This window comes from Chelonia mydas, chromosome 2 (genome assembly GCF_015237465.2).
Source record: "Chelonia mydas isolate rCheMyd1 chromosome 2, rCheMyd1.pri.v2, whole genome shotgun sequence".
In the NCBI taxonomy this organism is placed as follows: domain Eukaryota; kingdom Metazoa; phylum Chordata; order Testudines; family Cheloniidae; genus Chelonia; species Chelonia mydas.
In genome coordinates, this window is record NC_057850.1 from 84218871 (window position 1) to 84244759 (window position 25889).

Genomic DNA, 25889 nt, shown 5'->3' on the forward strand with positions numbered 1-25889 from the left:
GTCCCGAAGTACTGATGGAGCATCTTGACCTTTTTGAAGTAGGTTTAGCCTCAGGCTTGAAAAGACGGCCCCACTACTCAAGATCCATCTTTTGTGAAAGTTCTGTCTCCCACATATATAAGCTTTCCCCTGTTGGTCAACATAGCTGTCGAGAGGTATTCTGGTCATGGAGGCTTGGTGTGATCTCTCAGATTGCTATGGCCAATGAATCCCATGGAGAGCTTTGAATATTAGGGCAGAGACCCTGAACTGGATTCTGCACTCATGTGTATTACATATACACATAGAATGCCTACACAATTCAGCACATTGTTAAAGGAAAACAGTTATTTTCTTACTCCCAATAACGCCCTCATATTTTCAAATATTAACATTTATTTAAATCAAATGAGAGCAAAAGCCATTTTTAACAAACGTGCCACTTGCCTCATCCTTAAGCTTGCAAATACATAGTTTACAGATTAAGGCACAGAATTTTTAAAAGCACCAATGTGACTGAACTGTTGAATTAGGTTCTTAAGTCTCTTAGGTGCTTTGTGAAAATGTTCCCTGAGGGGTACCTAAACCCCAAATTTGACATACCTGGAAAATAAAACATTCTGATAGAAATATCCTATGGATTATGTGAAACATTTTATAAATAGCTCACTACTCAGTCACCAAAAAATTAAAATCCAAGAAATCATGCTAATGTTCTGCCATAAACTGGTAAAGCCTACTAAATCAAAATTCAGATTGCCATCTTGAAAAGTCTGAGGCAGTCATGTATACCTTTACACGTGAGTAATCACACTGAAGTATATAAGGAATGAGCCACCTGTCTCTTTCTACTGCAACTGTTGTCCTTTCACTTCCATAATCAAACAGATATGCAGACTACTGTAAATAAATGTTTATGCAGACATGTGCTTCTCTTGGACCAGCATAAAATTCGAAGCTCAGTTTACAACCAGTTACACAGCATGTAAAAAGAACTTTCTGCCAATCTTTCAGGCTCCTAATCTGAAAATATTCCTCATAAAATGAGAGAGAAAGAGAGAGAATAAACAAATTAGTTTTTATGGTAGTTAAAAATGAACATTAATTTTTCAAGTAAATATATTAACTATAGTTATCACTAATTGTGCACTCAAGAATTTTGATGGTAAATCCACTGGCAGATGTTGAAAAGTGCACATCAGAATGAAATCTATTGACTGAACAGTATTTAACTGGGCATGAGAAATCACTGAGGACTGGTCGATCCAAAAAGATTTAGTTTAATAAAAATTGCACACATTTTTGCACACACATAATGCAAGCAGTACTTCCATTTGTTTATTCACAATATATATATTTCTTACTAAGTGACTAAAAGATATATATCTTGAACACTAAAGAATTGCATTACAGAAATTATTTGTTAAAGAAATGTATTTGCTACACTAAAAACTCCACTATATCTCCAATTACTTCAGTGCTACACATAGGGTCAAACTTAAATTAATGCCTCATAAAAAATAAACCTCTTATTACAGATTGGAAAGTACCACCTTGATGTACACCTACAATTAAGGGTGTTCATTTGCCTTCATTTAGTTCTTCTGTGTATTTTGCTACTATAATATACAAGCTTCTTCACATTCATTGTATCTAGCATCTTCAACCACCTTTCCATTCCTGAAAATATCTTACCTAGATCCTGAAGTGAAGTATGTAGATGAATACATAGCACTTGCTACGCTATAGTAACATGAATAGGCCAAGTGTCAGTGACATTGCATAACACGACATATTTTCTATTGGGGACAACCTTTTTTAATACTGTTGGAGCTCACAATTCTAAAGAGCCAGCACTAATCTTTAAAAAAAAAAAAAAAAAAAAAAAAAAGGATTGCTAAATCCTGCTAAGAAGATTGGTGACCTAGTCCCAATTCTGGAATTGGACCAAATTAGGATCTCTGCCTGCTTGCTACATCAGCAGCAGAGATCACACTAGACCTAGCATTATATGAGCTCTGACTACATTGGTTTGGCTCACAGAATTTGCATGTTTTTGTATAAAATGCACATCTCAGAATAACTTGTGTACTGAAATCCAAAGCAGCAAAAGGAACTATGTAAATAATAATAAACAAATATTTGAAGAGTATGTGTCTCTGCACATGGGAGCAGAAACAAGCCACAGATACACATGCATGCCAGCTGCTTAAATGTATAGTAGCCCATCATTTCTACTGTCTAATGTGATAATTATCAAGTACTTGGGCATTCCAAATAACAAATGTATCAGGAAAATATTTCTGAAGCATGAATTAAATATCCAGTCTGTTTGTTATGCTCTTGTATATAATAAAATAAATGACAGCATAAAGGAGATAAATCAGACTGTGCATCTGGAGGCTTCCTGATCAACATGAAACTAGTTATGTACAATGGTCTTGGGGTCCAGGGTATTTTTCTGAAATTGCGTGATACTTTTTTTAAAAACAGCACTAGATACTTCCATAAAAGTTCTGCAGTAATTAGATGGCTCTATCGGGTTCAAATGCAGCAGCTGAAGCCTCCCTATTGGCATAATAAATGTAGTCATTTTCCTCATTCCACATGTTCTTAAAAGGCAACAGCAAACTCTCCTCTTTCCTGTGCTGCATGCCACCGTTCATTTGTTATGTCGATCTGTTGCAAGACGATGCAGAGGATTCACTGCTGTAAACATGCATTAAAAGACAGTTGATTGTTTCCTGCATTAGAAGAGTAATCAAGCACTACATATTGGGCTAGTTTATAGCATGTCTGTTGTATTGTTAACATTTTTGTTTATTTTCAACAAGAAGAAACCTCCTGTCAATACAAAATGATTTAATGTCTAATCTTGCCATTTGAATTTAATAACCATGGCGCTATCCCTGACCTACATTGTCATGCAGGAAAGAAAAAAAAAAAATCACAATGCAACCAAAGCACAGCCAGCCATTTTCTGCAATGGGACAGGTGGTGGTGGCATTCAGGTTTTTAGATTTGAGATTCCTCTGTAAATAATCACACCATTCACTGCCTGTAGCCGTCAAGAAAAATAGCTTGGACTATATATATATATATTTATTTATTTTAATATTCGCTGTTGTTTTTTGGGCTGTGTCTACACTATGAGCATGGGGTGCAATTCCCAGCTTGCTTATACATACTCGCTCTCGCTTGATGAGCGCCAATGTGAATATAAATAGCAGCAACGGCAGAAGCAGTGGTGGCATGGCTTACCAGCGCTGAGTACATACCCACAGGGTTCCGGCGGGTCTGTGCTCGGCACAGCTAAGCTGAGCCGCCGCCGCCCGCGTTAAAAGCAACTCCACTACCATTTACATTCACATTAGCACTCATCAAGCTAGTGCAGGTATGTATGTCTATGCGAGCTGGTAATCACAGCCTAAGCTCAGAGATACAGCCTTTGTTTGAAAACCCAGAGAACATTGCACTGGGTTTGACTGGAGAGTTACCCAGCTGACACATTAGGATTTTATATATATGGCAGCTAATGTTTTTAGATACAAATGGGTGTGGGTTTTTATTTTTTGTTATGGACTGTTATCACTTAGAACAGTTATTTCCATATGAATGAAAATAGGAGCAATTGATTCCTGAGATGGAGGTTAATGTAGGTTGTTCAGGGGTGAAGGGGAATGAGTAAAAGGACAATTCAGCAACTGAGAAGACGGGTAGGACATGTGCCAGGAGACACCAGGGAGGCTCACTGGCAGGGTGATTTGGGCAGGTGGCAGGAAAATCAGACATCTGGGAGGGTTGGATAATGGCTCTTGTCAAAGGTCTGGGATGGAGTACCTAGAATTGGGATCGGTATGGAAATGAAGAGATGGTTCAGAAGTAGCAAAAGGCTTTAGCTTCTGGGATTTAGTTACAAGTTAGGTTCCTTGGCCGGGGAGAGGAAAGGTTAAACAGGACACTTCAGCTACTGGGGATAGGTTTGATTATTTATATTACAGTAGTGCATAAAGTTCTCAACCAAGATTGGGTCCCCATTGTGTTAGGTTCTGTACTAACACGTAGTAAGAGACAGACAGTCCCTGCCCTCAAAGAATTTATCATCTCTGTAGACAAGACACATTTGGAGTGGGAAAGGAATCAGGCACAGAGAAAAGTGACTTGTCCAAGGTCATACCGGCAGTGAGCAACTGAGGCAGGAACCCCAGTCTTTGAACCCCCAGTCCAGTCCCCTATTCATTACACCATACTGCTTTCCATGTTAAGTAGCTGACGGGTGGTCTAGAGCAAAGTTCGTGGAGAAACATACAGTATTAGTCTACAGGGCAATTCACACATGACAAATATACGTCTAAGGGTTAACCTGGGCAAAGACCCATGGATAATTTCTTTTTAAGGAACAATTTTAGGGACCCGTAAAGCACTGCAGTGGCTTTTAGCCACAATCAGGAGAAGTAACAGAGGCATTTGGGCTTCAGAAGTCACACTGCTTCCTGCAGTGCTCCCTAATGCACAGAGGGGGTGCCCTTACAGCAACATTCTGTCAAGGTGCAGCACACACTCCCCTGTACATCAAGCAAGCTCTGCAGGCTTGCGCTGAGTGAATGGGAAGGAAGGCATAACCCTGCCTTACCCCTACTCCCTTAGCTCTCCAGGAGATTAGTTTTCCTTGTTAGCAAAGAGCAGTTCTCATGCCCAGGTCAAAGCATGACTGCATCTGTGGCTGCCCTTGCACAGGAGATACAAAGTGATGGTGGAGCAGTTTATCCTCTCCAAGTCTTACTTGGGGCTATCTACAAGCTGTACAATAAGATTTGAATTTCCATGGCGTGTCACAAACAAAAACATTATTCAGATGGTAGCAAGGCTCCCCCCATTAGCCCATTTCCAACTCGTTCGTTGACTGGAAGGAAACAGAGGAAAAAGCTGGAAAATACCACAGCCTGGCTAATGATTTCTGGAATACTCTGCTTTTGAAATTAAGTATTTGTATTCAGAAACAGTAACTTTATATAGAAAGCCAGCAAAGTTGCATGCGTAACTATATTCATTAAAGAGCACACTCAAGCTTGGAAGGCTCCTACCGACATGTGTCAGATAACATAGCCTTAGATGAATTCCTTGGATAATCTGAGTCTGCCCTAATTAGGGAATGTGGGGAAAGAAAACATTCTGTATCATGATGTTTTTCAATCCAGTTACATTTTCACTCCTTACCAAGGATATTTCAGTAAAAAACCCCAAAACCAAAAAAAAAAAAAAACCCCAAAACCAAAACTCCTTTTGTTAAGCTGCTTGAATTGTAAGTGAGGACTCAGTCAACAGAAGCAGCATGAGTAAAAACTCCCTCTTGTATCCAGCGATAAGTTTAGTGTATTATGCTGTGGGTAACAGACTATGTTTGAAATTTCCCCTTCAGTATGCTCCCTCAGCACGTGTAGGAAGTTCAACATTATTAAACAAGTCTAAAAGCCAAAACTATGCACTGTCCTAGGGTTGGGGGTTCCACGACCACTGCTCCCAAGAGAAGGAGGCGGGTGGTGGTGGTCGGGGACTCTCTCCTCAGGGGGACTGAGTCATCTATCTGCCGCCCCGACCGGGAAAACCGAGAAGTCTGCTGCTTGCCAGGAGCTAGGATTCACGATCTGACGGAGAGACTGCTGAGACTCATCAAGCCCTCGGACTGCTATCCCTTCCTGCTTCTCCATGTGGGCACCAATGATACTGCCAAGAATGACCTTGAGCGGATCACTGCAGACTACGTGGCTCTGGGAAGAAGGTTAAAGAAGTCTGAGGCGCAAGTGGTCTTCTCGTCCATCCTCCCCGTGGAAGGAAAAGGCCTGGGTAGAGACTGTCGAATCGTGGAAGTCAACGAATGGCTACGCAGGTGGTGTTGGAGAGAAGGCTTTGGATTCTTTGACCATGGGATGGTGTTCCAAGAAGGAGGAGTGCTAGCCAGAAACGGGCTCCACCTAATGAAGAGAGGGAAGAGCATCTTCGCAAGCAGGCTGGCTAACCTAGTGAGGAGGGCTTTAAACTAGGTTCACCGGGGGAAGGAGACCAAAGCCCTGAGGTAAGTGGGGAAGTGGGATACTGGGAGGAAGCACAAGCAGGAGGGCGCAAGAGGGCAGGGCTCCTGCCTCATACTGAGAAAGAGGGACGATCAGCGAGTTATCTCAAGTGCCTATACACAAATGCAAGAAGCCTGGGAAACAAGCAGGGAGAACTGGAAGTCCTGGCACAGTCAAGGAATTATGATGTGACTGGAATAACGGAGACTTGGTGGGATAACTCACATGACTGGAGTACTGTCATGGATGGATATAAACTGTTCAGGAAGGACAGGCACGGCAGAAAAGGTGGGGGAGTTGCACTGTATGTAAGGGAGCAGTATGACTGCTCAGAGCTCAAGTATGAAACTGCAGAAAAACCTGAGTGTCTCTGGATTAAGTTTAGAAGTGTGAGCAACAAGGGTGATGTCGTGGTGCGAGTCTGCTAGAGACCACCGGACCAGGGGGAAGAGGCGGACGAGGCTTTCTTCCGGCAACTCACGGAAGTTACTAGATCGCAGGCCCTGGTTCTCATGGGAGACTTCAATCACCCCGATATCTGCTGGGAGAGCAATACAGCAGTGCACAGACAATCCAGGAAGTTTCTGGAAAGTGTAGGGGACAATTTCTTGGTGCAAGTGCTGGAGGAACCAACTAGGGGCAGAGCTCTTCTTCACCTGCTGCTCACAAACCGGGAAGAATTAGTAAGGGAAGCTAAAGTGGATGGGAACCTGGGAGGCAGTGACCATTAGATGGTCGAGGTCAGGATCCTGACACAGGGAAGAAAGGAGAGCGGCAGAATACGGACCCTGGACTTCAGAAAAGCAGACTTTGACTCCCTCAGGGAACCGATGGGCAGGATCCCCTGGGAGAATAACATGAGGGGGAAAGGAGTCCAGGAGAGCTGGCTGCATTTTAAAGAATCCTTATTGAGGTTACAGGGACAAACCATCCTGATGTGTAGAAAGAATAGTAAATATGGCAGGCGACCAGCTTGGCTTAACAGTGAAATCCTTGCTGATCTTAAACACAAAAAAGAAGTTTACAAGAAGTGGAAGATTGGACAAATGACCAGGGAAGAGGATAAAAATATTTCTCGGGCAGGAGTGAAATCAGGAAGGCCAAATCACACCTGGAGTTGCAGCTAGCAAGAGATGTTAAGAGTAACAAGAAGGGTTTCTTCAGGTATGTTAGCAACAAGAAGAAAGGCAAGGAAAGTGTGGGCCCCTTACTGAATGAGGGAGGCAACCTAGTGACAGAGATGTGGAAAAAGCTAATGTACGCAATGCTTTTTCTGCCTCTGTCTTCACGAACAAGGTCAGCTCCCAGACTACTGCACTGGACAGTACAGCATGGGGAGGAGGTGACCAGCCCTCTGTGGAGAAAGAAGTGGTTCGGGACTATTTAGAAAAGCTGGACGAGCACAAGTCCATGGGGCCGGATGCGCTGCATCCGAGAGTGCGAAAGGAGTTGGCAGATGTGATTGCAGAGCCATTGGCCATTATCTTTGAAAACTCATGGCGATCGGGGGAAGTCCCGGACAACTGGAAAAAGGTTAATGTAGTGCCCATCTTTAAAAAAGGGAAGGAGGAGGATCCTGGGAACTACAGGCCAATCAGCCTCACCTCAGTCCCTGGAAAAATCATGGAGCAGGTCCTCAAGGAATCAATTCTGAAGCACTTAGAGGAGAGGAAAGTGATCAGGAACAGTCAGCATGGATTCACCAAGGGCAAGTCATGCCTGACTAATCTCATTGCCTTCTATGACGAGATAACTGGCTCTGTGGATGAGGCGAAAGCGGTGGACGTGTTGTTCCTTGACTTTAGCAAAGCTTTTGACATGGTCTCCCACTGTGTTCTTGCCAGCAAGTTAAAGAAATATGGGATGGATGAATGGACTATAAGGTGGACAGAAAGTTGGCTAGATTGTCGGGCTCAATGGGTAGTGATCAATGGCTCCATGTCTAGTTGGCAGCGGGTATCAAGTGGAGTGCCCCAAGGGTCAGTCCTTGGGCTGGTTTTGTTCAATATCTTCATAAATGATCTGGAGGATGGTGTGGATTGCACCCTGAGCAAGTTTGCAGATGACACTAAACTGGGAGGAGAGGTAGATATGCTGGAGGGTAGGGATAGGATACAGAGGGCCCTAGACAAATTAGAGGATTGGGCCAAAAGAAATCTGATGAGGTTCAACAAGGACAAGTGCAGAGCCCTGCACTTAGGACGGAAGAATGCCATGCACCGCTACAGACTAGGGACCGAATGGCTCGGCAGCAGTTTGGCAGAAAAGGACCTAGGGGTTACAGTGGACGAGAAGCTGGATATGAGTCAACAGTGTGCCCTTGTTGCCAAGAAGGCCAATGGCATTTTGGGAAGTATATGTAGGGGCATTGCCAGCAGATCGAGGGACGTGCCAGCAGATCGAGTTCCCCTCTATTCGACATTGGTGAGGCCTCATCTGGAGTACTGTGTCCAGTTTTGGGCCCCAAACTACAAGAAGGATGTGGAAAAATTGGAAAGCGTCCAGCGGCGGGCAACAATAATGATTAGGGGACTGGAACACATGACTTATGAGGAGAGGCTGAGGGAACTGGGATTGTTTAGTCTGCGGAAGAGAAGAATGAGGGGGGATTTGATAGCTGCTTTCAACTACCTGAAAGGGCATTCCAAAGAGGATGGATCTAGACTGTTCTCAGTGGTAGCTGATGACAGAACAAGGAGTAATGGTCTCAAGTTGCAGTGGGGGAGGTTAGGTTGGATATTAGGAAAAACTTTTTCACTAGGAGGGTGGTGAAGCACTGGAATGCGTTACCTAGGGAGGTGGTGGAATCTCCTTCCTTAGATATTTTTAAGGTCAGGCTTGACAAAGCCCTGGCTGGGATGATTTAGTTGGGGATTGGTCCTGCTTTGAGGAGGGGTTGGACTAGATGACCTCCTAAGGTCCCTTCCAACCCTGATATTCTATGATTCTATAGCGAAAGAACAGATCATGCCACTTAGGCACAGCCTGCTTTGGAGGTCATACAGAGCCATTCTGCCTCAGAGAGACAGTGTCTCCTGAGCTCCTGTATGCAGGCACCATATTCTCCTTCCCTAAAGAGGGCCAATGCATCTGTCTACTTATATGGCTCTCATCACTGTAGTATCTGAGCATCTCAATCACCAATAGATCTGTAGCTTCATGAACTCCTTGGGAGGTAAGGGAAGTACTACACCCATTTGTCAAGCAAAAAAAAAATCTCTGGGGGATCTTCTATGCAAAAGTAGTATTACAAGCTGGATGTGGAAAATGCAGAAAAATAAATACAGGTGCCACTAAAGTAAATTACCAAATTTTATTTTCTATGCCTCTTAATTGCTTGCAATGGTGGTAAAGAAAAAAGTGAGACTGCATATTGTATACATTTGAAATCTCTCCTGTGATAGTCCTTTAGGACTAGATGCCATTTTGACCTTTCTAGTTCTTCCTGGAAAGGATCTACATACTCCCACTTAAAGAACTTTCTCTCAAAAGGGAAGGAGATATAATATGCCTCTGTGATATGTGAGGCACTACTTATCTAGCTTAAAAGTATGTCTCCCAAATAGGAATTCCATCACGCACTGGTGGAACAAATAATCTGTTTATTCCAGTCTACCCCTTTCATTTTAGGATACTATTTTGAGAAACGCTAGGTATCTAATAAATCATGTAACTGGCCAGACACAAATGTCTGAACATAAAACCTCTTATTTAATTCCAAATTAAGCATGAACATATGATACTGCCTGGGGAACCGGGGAAACCTCTGGTGTTAAGATGTGGGGTTTTCATTATTTTCTCATAGAACATTTTTAATAAATACATGGAGTCGACATGTTATTCCCATTATTACCCAGGAACATCAAGTTGACTGAAAGAATTGGATGAAAGAAAGATTCAGTCCTGGGGAAAAGTGAGACACAAAACTAACGGTGCTCTTTGAAATATCAGTTATCTAACTTTTCTATGGAATATCAAAATAATATGGCAATAACCCAACTTGTTTTATTTAATGTTATAGAGACCACAGAAATAGTTACCATGGAAACTTTTGTTTTCCTTTCCTGAAACCCTGTCTGTAGAGCTCTGCAAATCCACGGGTATCCACTTAATATCTGTGGACCATTTTTGCGGATAGCAGCGTGGATGCGGATACAAATTTTGTACCTGTGCAAGGCTCCGGCGGTAAGAGCTGGGTGAGTAGCTGTGAGGAACCACAGCACAGATCTTCCACCTGCCCTGGGCCAGGGGCTGCTTGGGCCCCATGCCCAGGGCAGGTGGAGGGCCCACTGTGGCTCCGCACAGCTGCCCGCCTGGCTCTTATAGTGGCCAGGCTGTGGCTCCGAGCCGCCTCTCCCCAGTTGGAGCCGGATTGGGGAGAGAAGTGCTGGCAGCTGTGGGGAGCCTGGGTCCCTCTACTTGCCCTGGGCAGAGGGCAGGGACACTGGGCAGGAGGCTGGGGGGCAGGGACACAGGCTAGGGGCTACTTGGGCCCCCCGCCCAGGGCAGGTGGAGGGCCTGCCCGGCTCTTATCGTGGCTGGGCTGCAGCTCCGAGCCACCCCCCTAGCCGGAGCCGGGCTTGGGAGAACCGCGCAGACAGCAGTGGGGAGCCTGGGTCCCGGGACACTGGGTGGGGGGGCTGCTCAGGTCCCTGGCCCAGGGAGCTGAGCAGGGACCTGAGGTAGGGCAGCGCTGGGGGAAAGGTAAGAGGGGCTGGGGAGCTCCAGCTTGACAACCCCCCAGGCTGCAGGGCCTAAACCAGGTGCTGGGGCTGCAAAGCGGCAGCCCGGGGCTAGGCAGAGGCAGCAGGTCCTACCCCCCTCCCCTCCCCTGCCAATGATGAGTGGCCATTACAGGCTGAAGTTGGCCCCAGTGAGCGGAGGCGAAATGATGACTGGCAGTAGGCACTGAGGCAAGGTGGGATTAGGGGGCTAACGGTTCCCCAGGGAGGGGAGACCCAGAGACTGAGGGGATTGTGCTGGAGCAGAACCCCCAGACAAAGGGGCACTGGGGTCCGGAAAGGACTTGGGGGGGCCAGCGGCGGCGGCGACACCGGCCTGCAGAGGGCACTCCGGAGCTGGAAAACGAGCTAATTCCCAGACAGCCAGCAGGAGGCGCCGCAAGGAAGAGTCCCACATCATTACAACCTGCTGTAAGCTTGTGCACATGAACATTCAAATTTGTCTATAACACTGCAGCTGCATGCAGAAAAATATATATCTAGATATCAGTTTTACACTCAGAAATGCAGAAATAATTTCTAAATTGAGCTAATTTATTGAGGAAATTTCCATAATAATACATTTTATCAAAACAAATCTTTCACATTCAAAACCCAGGGAATATAAAAGTCTAAAATAATTGTACTTTGAGTACTGCTTATTCATAAATCAAGCTCTTAAACTGTACAGCACTAGATGGATTCCTTTCCTCTTGGGCTGTGATTTTACATTAGAGATGCTAAAAAATAGATTCTCTCTCATTAGGATGCTTAGTATAGCAGGCTATCTAGCTGATGTAGTAGTCTTTCTAAGAAGCACTGTCTGACAAACAAAAATAATTACAATTTTCTTCATCTATAATCTCCCCATTAGAGGTTAAAATTTGTCTGTCTCTCTTATTCAACTAGATTAGCTCAGGTTTCACTTTTCCACAGAGCAAGTCCTTGAATTGTGTATCTAACAATACTGAATGGGAGTCTTTTCTGTCTTATCCTTCCAACTCAGCCTCTAAATATGACAAGTTCATGATTTTCATAACTGGCAAGTACTTTAATCCTTCACAATTTGAACCATGGACCTGTTCCTTTTCTGCTTCATTCCACTCATCTGTCTAATCTTCCTAGAAAGCACAGCAATTCATGAGCGATCCTGAGTCCATTCTAGGTGTCAATCATCTTTTCCTCCTTCAGGCATTTGTGAGATTATTCCTTCTCCCAAGAGTTTGTCACTTTTGCACCATGTTTGGGCCTGGTATTCCACCTCTGTAGTGCTGCTAGATGTGCTACATACCACATACTTTACATATGGCTGCTCAAGTTCACTGTTGTATCAGATTGCATGCTTCCTATGACTTCTGCTGCAATGCTCTAAGCAACCTTTGTCCTATTTTCCTTCAGCTGCTCTCTTCCTTGTAGCGTATTCCAAGTCAGTGGCTGTTGTGTTTTTTGGAAGGGATTTATTTCCTTTCCCCCACTTTTTTAAGTCTTCCACAGACTAATTCTTTACTGCACAGTTTATTTTGTGGCAGGAGATGTATTTTCTGAACTATTAGATGAGGATTTTAACCTGGTTGACAATAGCTGCACCAGAATATAAGATGGAACTCTCACCAGGAGTAGACACCTCAGACGATCTGAGAGGAAGTCTGTTTATCGGTGAGACAGGGACTCTAGAAAAAAGTGAAATTCCAAGACGTTTTTTTTTTGGCATGGAACTCCTATCCCGGAAATATACAGCAGCTCCTAATTTTTTATTTTTATCACTTTGTGTTTTCAGTGACAACTGTATTGTACATATAGGAACAATGTATGAATAAAGACTTCTGCTCTTCTAGTAGTAGTTCCTGGGAAGTGACTACAAACGTATTTGACCATCCAGAGGTGAAACCGGGGAGGGAGCACATTGGTCACGTGCCCCCCGAGTTTTCTGCCAGGGTTTATATTTTTGTTTCTTTCGGGGCTGGGGGGCGGGCGGGGGGGGGTTGGGGTCAAAATACATGCCCCTCCCCATCTACAGTTACACAGTCTCTGTGACCTCAAAAGAAAGGCATCCTTAGACATAAGCCAACTGCTACCCTCAGTAGATTCATAATGTAAAAGTGCAGTGGAGTTTGTGGCATTGAACCTACTGTTTTATGTTTTTTTGCAGAACAAAAAGGAGGTTTTGTGACCTATCTTTGTCTGTTTCTGGTTTGGAATGTCTTCATGCCATGAAAAACATATCCCTGGCCAGGAAAAAAAAACCCCCCACAACAGACAGGGAGGCTGGAGGACCAAAAGAGGAAGTTTTCAGCTGAGTCTTAGAATTTTTTCTCTGTGAATACAAGCCACCTTACAGGAACTTTGGGTCTGCCCACTGTTACACTCAAGGTGAGTTCTTTGCAAATATGCACTGGAGCATGACCTAAAGAGAGTATCCTGGTGTCAAACAAAGTACTGGAAGCATGAGAGAGACAGAAAGTTAAGTTAGTAGGAGGTGAAGACTCCTAAGCAGTAATGATGGAAGAAGAGGGTGTGACTGATTATGCAGAGAATGGCAAGGAGGTAATGTATTAGTAAAACCTGTTTCTGATGTGACTGACTCCATGAGTTTGTGCAGTTTTAACTGTTAGCTTATTATCCTGATGAGCACATAATTGATATACTGTAGGTTGTGTTCTACCTGAAAGCAATATACTCCTTTAAATATTAATATTTAGCATTCTATAAGGTGCTTGTCATCTGTAAAGAACTCTACAAACCAACTAATTGATCCCCTCAGTCCTCACAGTCAAGTAGGGAAATATTATCCTTGTTTTACAGAGTGTGGAATGCAGATCCAAAGGGTTAGTGACTTGCACAGAGCCACACAAGGAGCAACTGGCAAAGCTGTGATTGTAACTCAGGACTGGGATTCTAACTTTCTGAGATTTTGCTTCCTCTTGGCCCCTTTTGGGATGGGACATGATGCATTCAATCCAATAGCATTGATAGGGTTATTACTATGTGGTGATGCTTCTGTCAACAGCTGATGGTTTGCCACATTTCATGTTGACTCACTGCCTTAAAAATTAAAAATGAACACTACACCTCTTGTAAGCTGGAATTAAGTGGACAGAAGCCCAAGGAGCTTCAGCATTTAATCTTTGAGTATATTTTTTCCTGAAAGAGCATCTGTTTTTTACGGAGTTCACATCACATCCATGCATGACTTTTTAGGCCTTTCCCCTTGATCTCTTACTGTTCAGCTTACCAAGATGGAACTAGCATAACTCTGCCCAGGAACATAAGTTGTGTCTTTTTGGGGCTGTCCTTAAAATGTTGACAGGGCTTTTTGGAGATGTGACAGGTGAGGTATCCCTTATTATGCGATAGTCTCTTTGGATCAGTCATATAACTCTACTGCTAGCCAGAGCTGCTGCACAGAAACTTTTCCCTCTACTTCTATTTGAGGCATGGAGTTCTCCTGAGATCTCTTCTTTTTCTTTCTACAGTCTCCCTGGCCAACTAACCCTTCTCGAGAGGTCCGTGTATAGAGTTAAAGAGGCATCATTCCTCTCGGCATGATGTCATCCTTCCCTTGCCAGATCAGTTGTGCCAGCAGCGGAACCCTTTGCACAGAGAAATTAGACTTCCCTGGGATCTACCATGCATTTTAGGGTGCTGCACAGTAGCACGCAGTTGGCTTGAGAAAGCACAAGTTTAACACACAAACATGCTGATAGTCTAATATATTGGGAGGAAGGCCTGATACAGAACTGCAATGCCAATATTGTCGTCTGCCATGTGCACAAATTCACATGTACAAATCTGCAAACCAGCAGAACTTTGGTCCTCTCAAATATGTTTAATTTTGCCTTTCCAGTACCTATACTGACAGCTGCTTTGGTGAATGCAGTTGCATATCCTTGCATATGTAATGGCTGAAGTGCTATCCACTTAAGTTGGATAATTTCTGGACTATAGTGATTATGAATAAAAGGATATTTTAGTTATCTGAGTTGATAAATCATAGTGCAATTTATATTGGATATTTTGTAATCATACAGACTTATAGGAGAGAAATAAGACAGGCTATAAGACAATGACATCTATATGCTAGCATTTTGACACTTCAGCTTACATTCAGTACATATTTGGAGACAGAGTGCAAATTCCTAGAAGAAATTCCTAGATGAAAACATTATTCTTAGACTCTGATTTTTGCAAATAAAGTAGTAACTTAATAAATTTCTTTCTACTGCATCTTATGGCCTCAAAACTTGTCTTACTCATAATATTTCCATCTGTCTAGTGAAATTTGCTTGATTGCACTCCACACAGTGACTTTGATTTTCCACCTCAGTGATTAAGACTGCAGTAAGTTCAACTCTTCCCATTAAAACAAGTACCTATGTGTGGAAACCCACATGTTTGCTGTCAGATATAAAAACGAGTCAAAAATAAAAAGTCAAAAATAGTAAAAAAGTAAAGCAACAATCTGAGATTAGTGGTAATGTACCAGCAGCGTATCACACCAGCTATCTATTGCTAGTCTAGAAAGAAACTGTAGAGTACTCCGCCAATAAAACTAAAATGCACTTGACAGCATATTTTTCAAGTTGCTATATGTAATAAATCACACCTGCTGTTTACAGCTAAGCTCTTAGCATTGCAAAAAATACCTTTGCTCCAAATTTTAAAGTATTGTCACTGAACAAAATTCTGAAGTCCTTGCTCAAGCAATGTTCCTCATCGAAATCAACAGTCAAGACTGAGTGAAAACTGTGTAAGAACTTCAGAATTTGGCCCCACCTGCAGCAGCAACCTTCTACCTTTAGAGTGGTGGCTCCCGACCTTTTTAGATTATAGCCCCCAAATATGTGATGGAGTAACAGCTGCTTCACTGTTTAGGGCCCCTCATGTCCTCCCCTGGTGTGGTTGCCACATCTCACCTTCTTCTCTCCACTCCCACATTTTCTCTTTGGTGCTGTTTTTCCCCAGCCTTCTCTCCCCCCCCCCCCCCCCATCAAACTTTTTCTTTTTTACAACTTTACAGGTTATGCTTTCCATTTTTATTCTATCCCTACTCTTCCCTTTCCCTGCTTCACCTTCTCCCACACTTTTACTGTCTCATTGCCCCCTTCCTCTTCTGTACCTGGTGGCTTCTCTCCCCTACCACACCCTCCTCAGTTACCAAAAGGATCCATGCTGGGTAGAGGGAGCAAATGGCTCCTGTGTGAGGCCTACGGGTTGCAAATGGGAGAACTGACATGGCACATAAAAGGGCAGCCTGCCTGAAGAGAGTGTGCAAGGAAGCTGGGTTGCTATAAAGCTGCCAGGGGCTCTCTACTGCTGGGAGTCGGGGTAAGTCTACACATAGAGCAGCAAGTGTAAATTCCAGCTCAAGGAGACATACCTGGACTAGCTCTGATCAAGCTAGTGTGCTAAAAATAGAATGCAGCAATGGCACCATGAATGGCGGGAGAGGCTAGCCACCCTGAGCCCATGACAGGTGTAGATTGTAATGCTAGTGTCTTGGACAAGTACATACTTGGGGCCATCAGCCTCCTCCTGACATTCGAGCTGTGGTGGCTACACTCTGTTTATAGAGCATTAGCTCAGTCAGGTGCTATGTGGGTAACTACAGGACCAGGGAAAGGGGAAGCCCTTGGAGATGAGAGGCTCCCTTTCTTTAATGAGTTTCACTGTCAGTGGTCCAGACTGAGTGTCACAGACAGTCACATGCATCTAGAATCCCATGCTCCTTCCCCAGAGTGCTCATATACCAGCTCTGTGGATTAAATCTGAGTTCAGTCCTCAATCACCTAGAGAAGACATTGGGATTTGGCACTTGTGAAAAAACAGACTATTTATTTAGATGCCAAAATATGGGTTTGGGCTAGATTTAGGCTCTCATTTCTGAAAATCTTGCCCCACAAGTCTACTCGTTTTTTTAGTAGAAGAATTTTTCTCCACAATAGAATTAATTAGGATATACAGGTAAGAACAGATAAAGCAAAATAGAGGAAATAACAATTTACCTCCACTTCACATCCATATTCAGAGCCATCCAGGAGCATCACTTTGCACTGCATGTTTTTAGGCTTTTTAACAATCTTTAGAGGAGATCTGGAGAGTTTGCTAGATGATGATTTTTGAGAGAGCTTGTCGTCTTCAAACTGCTGGTATTCCAGCTGTTTTGCAGCAGCAGCAGCAAACTCCCGTTCTCTGTCAGTGACCTGTGAAGAGCAAATGGGAAGATTAAGTTTCAATTTCAGATTAAAATAGTGGCTGTACAATGCAGCCATTCAGAATCAAAATGCACAACTGGCTTTCATCATATGGAGAGACTATTCACTACTAACAGTTACCCAACTGCAGCGTAAAAACAAGAACTTCATCTTTATTGTTTGGGAAAGCTTGCTTTAGTCAATAAAACAACCGTGTGACTTCCTGTAACTGCCACTTTGAAAGACAAAAACCCACTGCAGTAGTGTTATTTTTGGCTTACCCCTGGGTCAGCATTTGAGACATCTATAAAGCTGTTATGATGCAACATTGACTGTGGTCCTTTCCCCTGGAAGAGATTGTCAAAGCCACTCTAACCTTCATATATCCACCTTTAATAGTAAAAAACATTACACCAGTTGTAGCTCCATTCCAATAATGGTTACCTCTATAACCAGTTGTGCCCCAGCTAGCCTCCGGACAAAATGTTGACAGCAAAAGCATCATAATACCTAAGCTAAAGTATAAAATATTAATCTTTTAGTCATCTCAGTACCATGAATAAATACATCTGATTTAGCTCTGAACAAATTCAATATAATCAGCAGCCAGCAGCACTGAAATTCATCACAATTTAATCCTCTGAGTCTGTTTTCCTTCAGCGCAACAAGCCTTCATGAGACTGGATCAAATCTGTCCAAAGGCTTTAATCTGCTTTCAAACCAAAACAGTCCTTCATCACACTGGTAGTGCACAAGACTGTACAACACACACTGCATCACCACAATATTCTACCTAAATGCAGGCATCTTTCTCTGAGGAATCGCCTGAAAAAGGTCTCCCTAACATTAGTTTTCCTTCTTTATTCTGTTTGAAGGGGAGACGGATACATGCCAAGTGATCTAAACCTGCAAATATAGTGCTCAGTTGTGGTTTTGCTACAGCCCCAGGGCAAGGGGCAGAGCATAGCAGTGCTGTCCCAGGAGCAGGTGAGGAACCAGATTGTGATGACAGTCACAATCTGGTCCTGGGTTCCCCCCTTCCTCCAGGCAGGAGCTAACAGGGAACAGCCCTATATCTAGCTCACATTATTTCCCCTCCTGTGCCCGTTTAAATACACTGGCTGGTTACTACGTTACCACGTCCCTGTCTGCTAATTCACACCTCTCCCATATGCAGAGACTGGTCTCCCCATGGAAGTAAGGCAGTGCCTTATGCCTCTTGCTCCCCTGTGTGGGAGCACAGTAAGGGTCACAGTCTGGCCCTCATCTTGGAGCAGAATGCAAGAAGGAGAGTCAGCCTAGAAAGATATAAAAAGAAATAGAGAAGTCTCTTTCAAAATCCAGCACATCCTCTTAACAGCAATAAAACATGCTGCGGGTGGTGAGGGATGACAATAGGAAAACAATCCCTGCTATCTCAGCTGGGTCTCCTGTTTTAGCTCAGCCAGGTATTAGTTGAGCGCTTTCTCTTTCAGTCACGTAGGGCAAAGAACCTCAACTCCCCCTAAAGCTAATGGGGGTTGACAGCATTTAGTATGCCAGGGGATTAGGGCCTCGTAGAACAATTAATGTTCATAGTGCCTGTCATAAATATAAAGGAAAGGGTAAACCCCTTTAAAATCCCTCCTGGCCAGAGGAAAAATCCTCTCACCTGTAAAGGGTTAAGAAGCTAAAGGTAACCTCGCTGGCACCTGACCAAAATGACCAATGAGGAGACAAGATACTTTCAAAAGCTGGGAGGAAGGAGAAAAACAAAGGGTCTGTGTCTGTCTGTACGCTGCTTTTGCCGGGGACAGAACAGGAATGGAGTCTTAGAACTTTTAGTAAGTAATCTAGCTAGGTATGTGTTAGATTATGATTTCTTTAAATGGCTGAGAAAAGAGTTGTGCTGAATAGAATGACTATTCCTGTCTGAGTGTCTTTTTTGTAACTTAAGGTTTTGCCTAGAGGGATTCTCTATGTTTTGAATCTAATTACCCTGTAAGGTATCTACCATCCTGATTTTACAGAGGTGATTCCTTTACTTCTATTAAAAATCTTCTTGTAAGAAAACTGAATGCTTTTTCATTGTTCTAAGATCCAAGGGTTTAGGTCTGTGGTCACCCATGCAAATTGGTGAGGATTTTTACCAAACCTTTCCCAGGAAGTGGGGTGCAAGGGTTGGGAGGATTTTGGGGGGAAAGATGTGTCCAAACTACATCTCCCAATAAACCCAGATAAAGTTTGGTGGTGGCAGTGGAAATCCAAGGGCAAAGGGTAAAATTAATTTGTACCTTGGGGAAGTTTTAACCTAAGCTGGTAAAAGTAAGCTTAGGAGGTTTTCATGCAGGTCCCCACATCTGTACCCTAGAGTTCAGAGTGGGGAAGGAACCTTGACAGTGCCCATGGTGCGTAGATGAAGGAAAGCTTTGGAGGGGAAGGGAATGAACATCCCTTAAGAAGGCAGGTAAGTTGCTCAAAAGGAAAGATCAATGATAACAAAAGCAGAAGAGATTGCTGTTTTAAGAGTAAGAGGTATCTTCAGTCAGAAAAAACTCCCAGACCGCCTCCTTATGCATTGTTCCTTTGTTTCACTGCAACCTACAACAGACATTAATTTCTCTACATATGCATACAAGAGGTGGCACTGGTATTATTTTGTTGGACTAATCAAGTAGACCCACATGAAACTAAATGAAATTTGTCCAAGGTTAGAAACAAAGGATTTTCTATAATTTGCACAGAGCACAAAAACATGCCAGGAACTATTAGAGAGGGCCCCAAAACCGTGATGACATGTCCATGCATTGAGATGATTTCAAAGTGAATTAAGCCTCCTCCTCTTAAAGAAACTTGACATTCTGTTGGTGCTGTTATCTAGGGCAAAAGCAACCACTGAGAAGCAACTGCATTCACTAGGATATTTTTAATTTTGCATGCACAGGTGCATTCTTTCCCAGCCACATTCTCTTCATGGCCCATTTATGCTATATTTTTGGAGAATTTCAATGCCACGGCCTGCCATGCCATCAACATCTAACAGAGCAGAAGTTGCTTCTGGGCTGTTGTTGGAACATAATTTTTTGCAGTTACAGCATCAGTGATACAGACAGAATAGCTGAACAGCAGCAGGGCTGTTTTCTGATCATATAATTTGGGCGTTGTTCAAGCAATTTACTGCCAGTTCTGGGATTCAGAGTCAGTGAATAAATAAAGGGTTTTGTACTCAATTGTTTTACTTCTGAATCTTTCAGGGGTGGGCGGGTATCTGGTATTTAGTTTGATATATCCCCATTTCATTTTCATTGGTTTCATTTCAGCTTGTTGGCTTTAGAAGCTGAGAGAGAACAGTGTCAAATCCCAGAAATCCTCTGGATAGTAGTCTGGTACAAATGGGGTCTGTTCAAAAAGTCTTTCACCCTCCAAGAACTTGGTGGATTTACTAAATAGATTAGTTCAGAAGGGAAAAAAGTTTGGAAATTCCAAAACATGTGTGAAGAAGTAGTAACATTTTTTTCCAGTCGCTGTGAAGTCAGCAGGAGTTCAGTGCTATTCTCTGCAGTGAGAGGGTCATCAACACAGAAGATTAAAAATAATAGTGGAAGACTGGGAGAGCGGTCAAGGAAAAGCGAAGCATCAAAGAGAAGACCCACAGTCCTGGGATACTGATATATGACAGCCACACAGAGTAATAAAGGAGGAGTCAGAGGGAGAGTCACATTTTTGTGAGAACCAGGAGATGAAGAAAGTGTGGGAGAGAGATCATGAACTGCAGTTGGTTTGGAAGATTTGAGTTACAGCATCATGCAGCTGAAGGGGCCCTCATAAGCAGGCAATTCAAATAAAAACGTGAATATTCACATTGCCGTGGTCATTTGAACATGCAATTGCCGTGCTTATGGATCTGTATGAAAGTCTGAAGTGCTTTTTTCATTACGGCACACAAAGTACAGTGTGCACCACATGCTTCAAAATCAGTTCTAATTTCCTTATTAAAAACAATATACACATAAAGCTACAAGTTTTTAAACAAATCCCTTTTAAAATGAGACAGCAAAAATACTTTGGACACTTTTTGAAGTATATCTTTCATACTTGCTTAACTCAAAGCTGAACAGATTTTATTCAAAGAACAGAGGCTTCCTCTTCATTTGCCAGGCCACCCTGCTCTGTCTTCCCCTGAGCCCCGCCATCTCAAGGAGCCTGTAGGAGCTGCTTCTGCCTCTTCTCCATGCCCAAGCTCCTTCTAAATGGCATATAGTGAAGGGCCAGTCATCACATCATCGCATGACTTTTTGGCCTTAAGTGGTGTACTGGATTGGGTATATTAAAGGACCCAGCTACATGGCTGTGGACCATTTATAGCAACAGAGGAGGCCAACTATAAAGTTTTTTCTGTCCCTCAGTCAAGATATTGGTGTGATTCTGCTTGAGTTAGCTCAATATTTTGTTGGTGCTGCTTTACAGGGACCTCTTTTGGTTGAAGTCTCTGCTGCCTGCACCAGGTAGAGCTGAGCAACCTACTTGAGAATGAAAAAATATTTCCCTTCCTTGGAAGATTGGGCTGACTTTCTCTCCTTCTCTGGTGCATTGGAGGAATGCTGTTCTGGTGGAGCCGCAAGGGATTTGGAATTTTCATACCGTGAGAAATTCCAACATTTGTTTTTAATCCCAAATTGGGACCAAAAGTTGAAGTTGCAAAAATGCTTGTGGAATGAAAATTCTGAAAAAAATTTTGATTCAGAAACGTAAACACAAAAAGCTTTTCAACATTCTCAAAATCTGTTCTAGTTTGGTTTGTTGAAATTACCCAACATGTTTTGTGTCATTTCTACATAAAACTGCATTTTCCCATTGTGGCACATTACTTTATGGGAGCTGCAGTTCAGAAACTGGAAGACCTCACCTTCCCTGGGGACCTGGTTGGACTACATCTCCCACGATACACCCACAGTCATGCAACTCCCATTATGCATCACACATAGCTTGGTCAGAGGGCAATCTGCATTGCATTATGGGAGAGAAAGGGCCTGAACTACAACTCCCATAAAGCAATGCACTGATAAGGAAATGCAATTTAATGTTTTACTGAACTGATTCTAAATTAAAAATGTCAAGGCAGTTCGAGAAATGAAGTATCCCAATTTGGGTTGAACCAACCAAAATGAAATTTCATTTCATTTTTCCTGATAAAAAAAATCAAAAATATATCAGCAAAATCAAGATATTACCACAGAAAATGTTGATTTTTGTGGAAACTACACTGTCCATTGAAAAATCATTCTGATGGAAAATTCCCCAAACAGGTCCATTTATTGGTAAGTTTCAAGATGCCTGGATTTATGGAGGTGTGTGATGGAAAACTGGATTAACTATAGAGGTCATCAGAGTGGGAGAATTGTCATAGCTGTGTAGGTGGAGCCCCTAAAGTGATAGATTTGGGCCAGTATTCACAAACTGGACAAGAAATGGATAATTGAAAGGACCTCATCAGGTGGTAAGAACATTGTGAAGACAGGAAGTGAGTCAGGGCTTGGTACAAGTCAGGGGACTCCACTGGGCTATTTGGGATGTGCAGTTTGAGGAGGTTATCTTTTTAGCTTGAGTTGGGCAAAAATGGCAAAAAAACATTTAAGACCCACAGGCTGAGATTTCCACAGTAGTCTAGAGGATTAGAGAATTATCTTCCCTCAAAAATAATGGAGGGTAAGTGTCAAAAACCAGAATGGTAGATCACTGGGATTTGGGGTTTAATACAGGTTTAAAAACAGTATGACCATCTCAGCTTTAAGCAAATACAAAGAACAGCTTGCTTGGCTTTCCACTTCACTGTTCATTAACTATAAAGGGCCTAACAATTTGTCTTATGTAAATCAAATCAGGGTACCTGAAAGGTGTGTAACTCTTGTATATTACTGCAGCTCCTTTAGCACAGTTATATGAGTATGCTGACACCTCCATATTATCACTGTTATGACTGTGATATAAAAAAAGCTTAACATTTTTTAATGAATTTCAGCAGAGATTGGTTATTTCTTGTTATGACTGAGAAAAGCCCTTGATAACTGGGCAAGTAAAACCAGAATAATTTCTTCTGTTCCACCCCTACTTTTTTACAACTAACTCATAATTCAGGATCAACCCCAGTAAATAAGGAACACAAATTTTATTGCAACTGATTGCACCTGTGTATTTTTAGAAACACTACATAATGGAAATCTTTCATGCAGAAAACTGCGTCTGGAGAGGAGTGCCAGTTCACGTTTCAGTGCTCTAAAAAAAAAACCAAGAAAGGGGTGTGTGGGTGGGTGTGTGTGTGTGTACACACACACAAGCCTCAGCCTTTGTCAAGGCCGAGGCGTATATATATATATTACTTGACACACTAGGCCTGTGACTTTTCCATCCATGAACAGATGTTGCTCTGATGCAACACGCTTTCACCCCTCTGAAACTCGAATCCCTTTTGACAGACACTTCAGAGTTACAGAATCTAGCAACAGTGCTCTTTGATGCTGTCCAGCCTCTGCATCAGGCATGAAATACTAGTAAATTTGCCGAAAATCTGCATGTCTTAGATTTAGGTAGATGATTAGCATTTAGAGCCCAGCATGTGGACTTTCTTCTCACTACGTCACCTTGGGGTAAGGCAGAAAGATGGGAGGATTAAATTATTGTATTGGATAGAAAGAATGTTCATTTTTGGAGTAGATTTCAGAGAGGGGCTTGGCATCACTGTAAAAAATACACAGTACTTTCCTTCCTTTAAATAAAAAAAAAAGAAACAAAACAAAACTTTTCTTGTGGTTGGAATGACAGTAAGGAAAGCCATTGTAATTGGGCAATGAAATATATCCTGTCCCAGGGATTCTTTCACAGAACTGGTAATAACGACAGTACAAACTTCCTTTCTCTGACTGTCTCTCTCACTTCTGAGACAGAGGTACTGCAGGTAGGGGATGAGAAGAAAATAAAGCCCATTGCCCAATCAGTTTTTGCCTTCTTTGCTGAAACAGCCAACAATAGTGCTGATTAATGACAATTTTAATGGTATTTTCTGTGACTTGTCCACTAGGAAATATTCTACAAGCATTATTTCAAATAGGTTATACAGCCATCTCACAGTCATGACTTCTGAAGTCAAACTGATGACCTAGAGGCAAAAGGTTCCATATTCCTTTACCCATCTACTGATAAATCCAGCTCTTTAAGAGCCTTGAACTACCCAGAGAATTAAACGGAGTACTTGTGGCACCTTAGAGACTAACAAATTTATTTGTTTATTTATTTATTTATTAGTCTCTAAGGTACCACAAGTACTCCTTTTCTTTTTGCAGATACAGACTAACACGGCTGCTACTGTGAAACTGGAGAATTAAGTAATTTGTGAGAACATGCTATCCCTCCAGTCTCATAGGGGAAGTTGAGACCAAGATGGCAAAAACTGGTGCATAAGTTTGAAGGAGAAAATTAAAATCAAATAGTGAACGTGCGTAGTAACTCTGACATAAGGCAACAGATTTATAACCACATAATCAAATTTTGCACCACAATCATTTGCTAGCACAAATGACAGAATTTGGGTGTTCAACTATGCAAATACACCAGGTCAACCAGGCAGACATCAAAATGCTATCATTTGCACCAGAAATTACTTGTACCTACAATTTTGCTCTCAAAGTAAATTTGGATGTAACACTGTGGGCACACATTTAAAAACCAAATGAGATATCTTCAAATCCACAAATACACAACCTGCACAGGAGCAGTCATAGGTCACTAGGAATGCTTTAAATATATGTTCTCAAAACTTATAAATAGTTTGTCCAGTTAAAAAATAACATGTCCTCACTTCAAAGGCAATGCCCTGAACTTGTTAAAAGGTTTAATACAGGAGTATTAAAAGGTTTAAACTGATTTCTATTCTATACTTCAAAGATGAATGAGATTAGACAAGGGTCATTAACCCTAGGACACTCAGAGCTGTGTTTTCCAGACACCAGAAGCTAATGGAGGGTCTCTTATCTGCTAAAGCTAATTGTTGGCACTCCTGACCTACTGACTAAAAAGGGTGAGATAAAATTTTGACGTGATAAATTTTTTACAACTACAATAAATGTATAAATGAACAAAAAATAATAACCATTTAATAACCCCTCATAGCTAAAATAGCACCACTTAAAAGTAATTACAGTGCAGTTGTTTTAAAACTATAGTGGTTTAAAAGACCTCAGAGTTTTTACATGGGTCACACATCAGACAAGCATCAGTTTTCAGCAGATGTCAGTGTGAAAATAAACCCTATAAATTCTTTCAGTTTCTAAAAAAAATATTAGTGTGCTCTGATGCCGTGAAAGACTGAAGGGTTTTCTCCTCCCTTTAAGGATAACATTGGACTCTGATATTAAGTGCATCAGGTAGGAGATCTGACATTAATTCCAAAAGATAATTGCTTGACTGTGAACTAAAATATTTTTAAGCCCGAAGGACCAGTCAATCAATATCGCAAAAGTTGCAAAAACTGTCGTCAGACGAATGAAACTTTTTAATTCAGGGAAAAAAAAATTGTTTTGACAAAACCACAGGTCCCTCCTAGCCGTTAGTTAATAAGATAGCAATTAATCAACCATGTTCGCCAAACCTAGAAATAGTTCACTTGCCTGCTCTTTTTTCACAGGTGTGCTGTGCGCTGCCACGGCAGAGAACTGGTCTATCGCGTTCTGATGTTCCTCACTGAGCTGCCGCTCCTGCTGCTGGTCTTGAGGTTGTGCCCCAGCTGCCCCTTGCTGAGCAGGGGCTTCTTGCTGGTCTTGGTCTTGATCCTTGGATTCAGAGTCTGATCCCGATTCTGTAGTCATGGTTGATTATGCTGTAAAACAAGATGGCCAGACCTACTCAGTGTTATTCTTGCAGCTGTTGCTATTTTCTCTTTTTCAATTATATTTGAA

The 25889-nt window shown here is 42.4% G+C and overlaps 1 protein-coding gene across 50 annotated transcripts in view; it reads right to left on the reverse strand.

Moving 5' to 3' along the window:
- The window catches only part of EPB41L3 (erythrocyte membrane protein band 4.1 like 3), a 198643-nt gene that overhangs the window by 63467 nt on the left and 109287 nt on the right, over positions 1 to 25889 (reverse strand). For 43 of the 50 annotated variants that reach the window (XM_043539811.1, XM_043539809.1, XM_043539793.1 and 40 more), the window contains 2 exons: positions 25602 to 25810; positions 16774 to 16971 (listed from right to left, as the gene is read on the reverse strand). In XM_043539811.1, coding sequence (XP_043395746.1) covers positions 16774 to 16971; positions 25602 to 25799 — 396 coding nt within the window. In that variant the 5' untranslated portion in view covers positions 25800 to 25810. Of the gene's footprint in view, positions 1 to 16773; positions 16972 to 25601; positions 25811 to 25889 lie in introns of those variants that run through there. The other 7 variants (XM_043539799.1, XM_043539798.1, XM_043539824.1 and 4 more) reach the window with 1 other exon arrangement.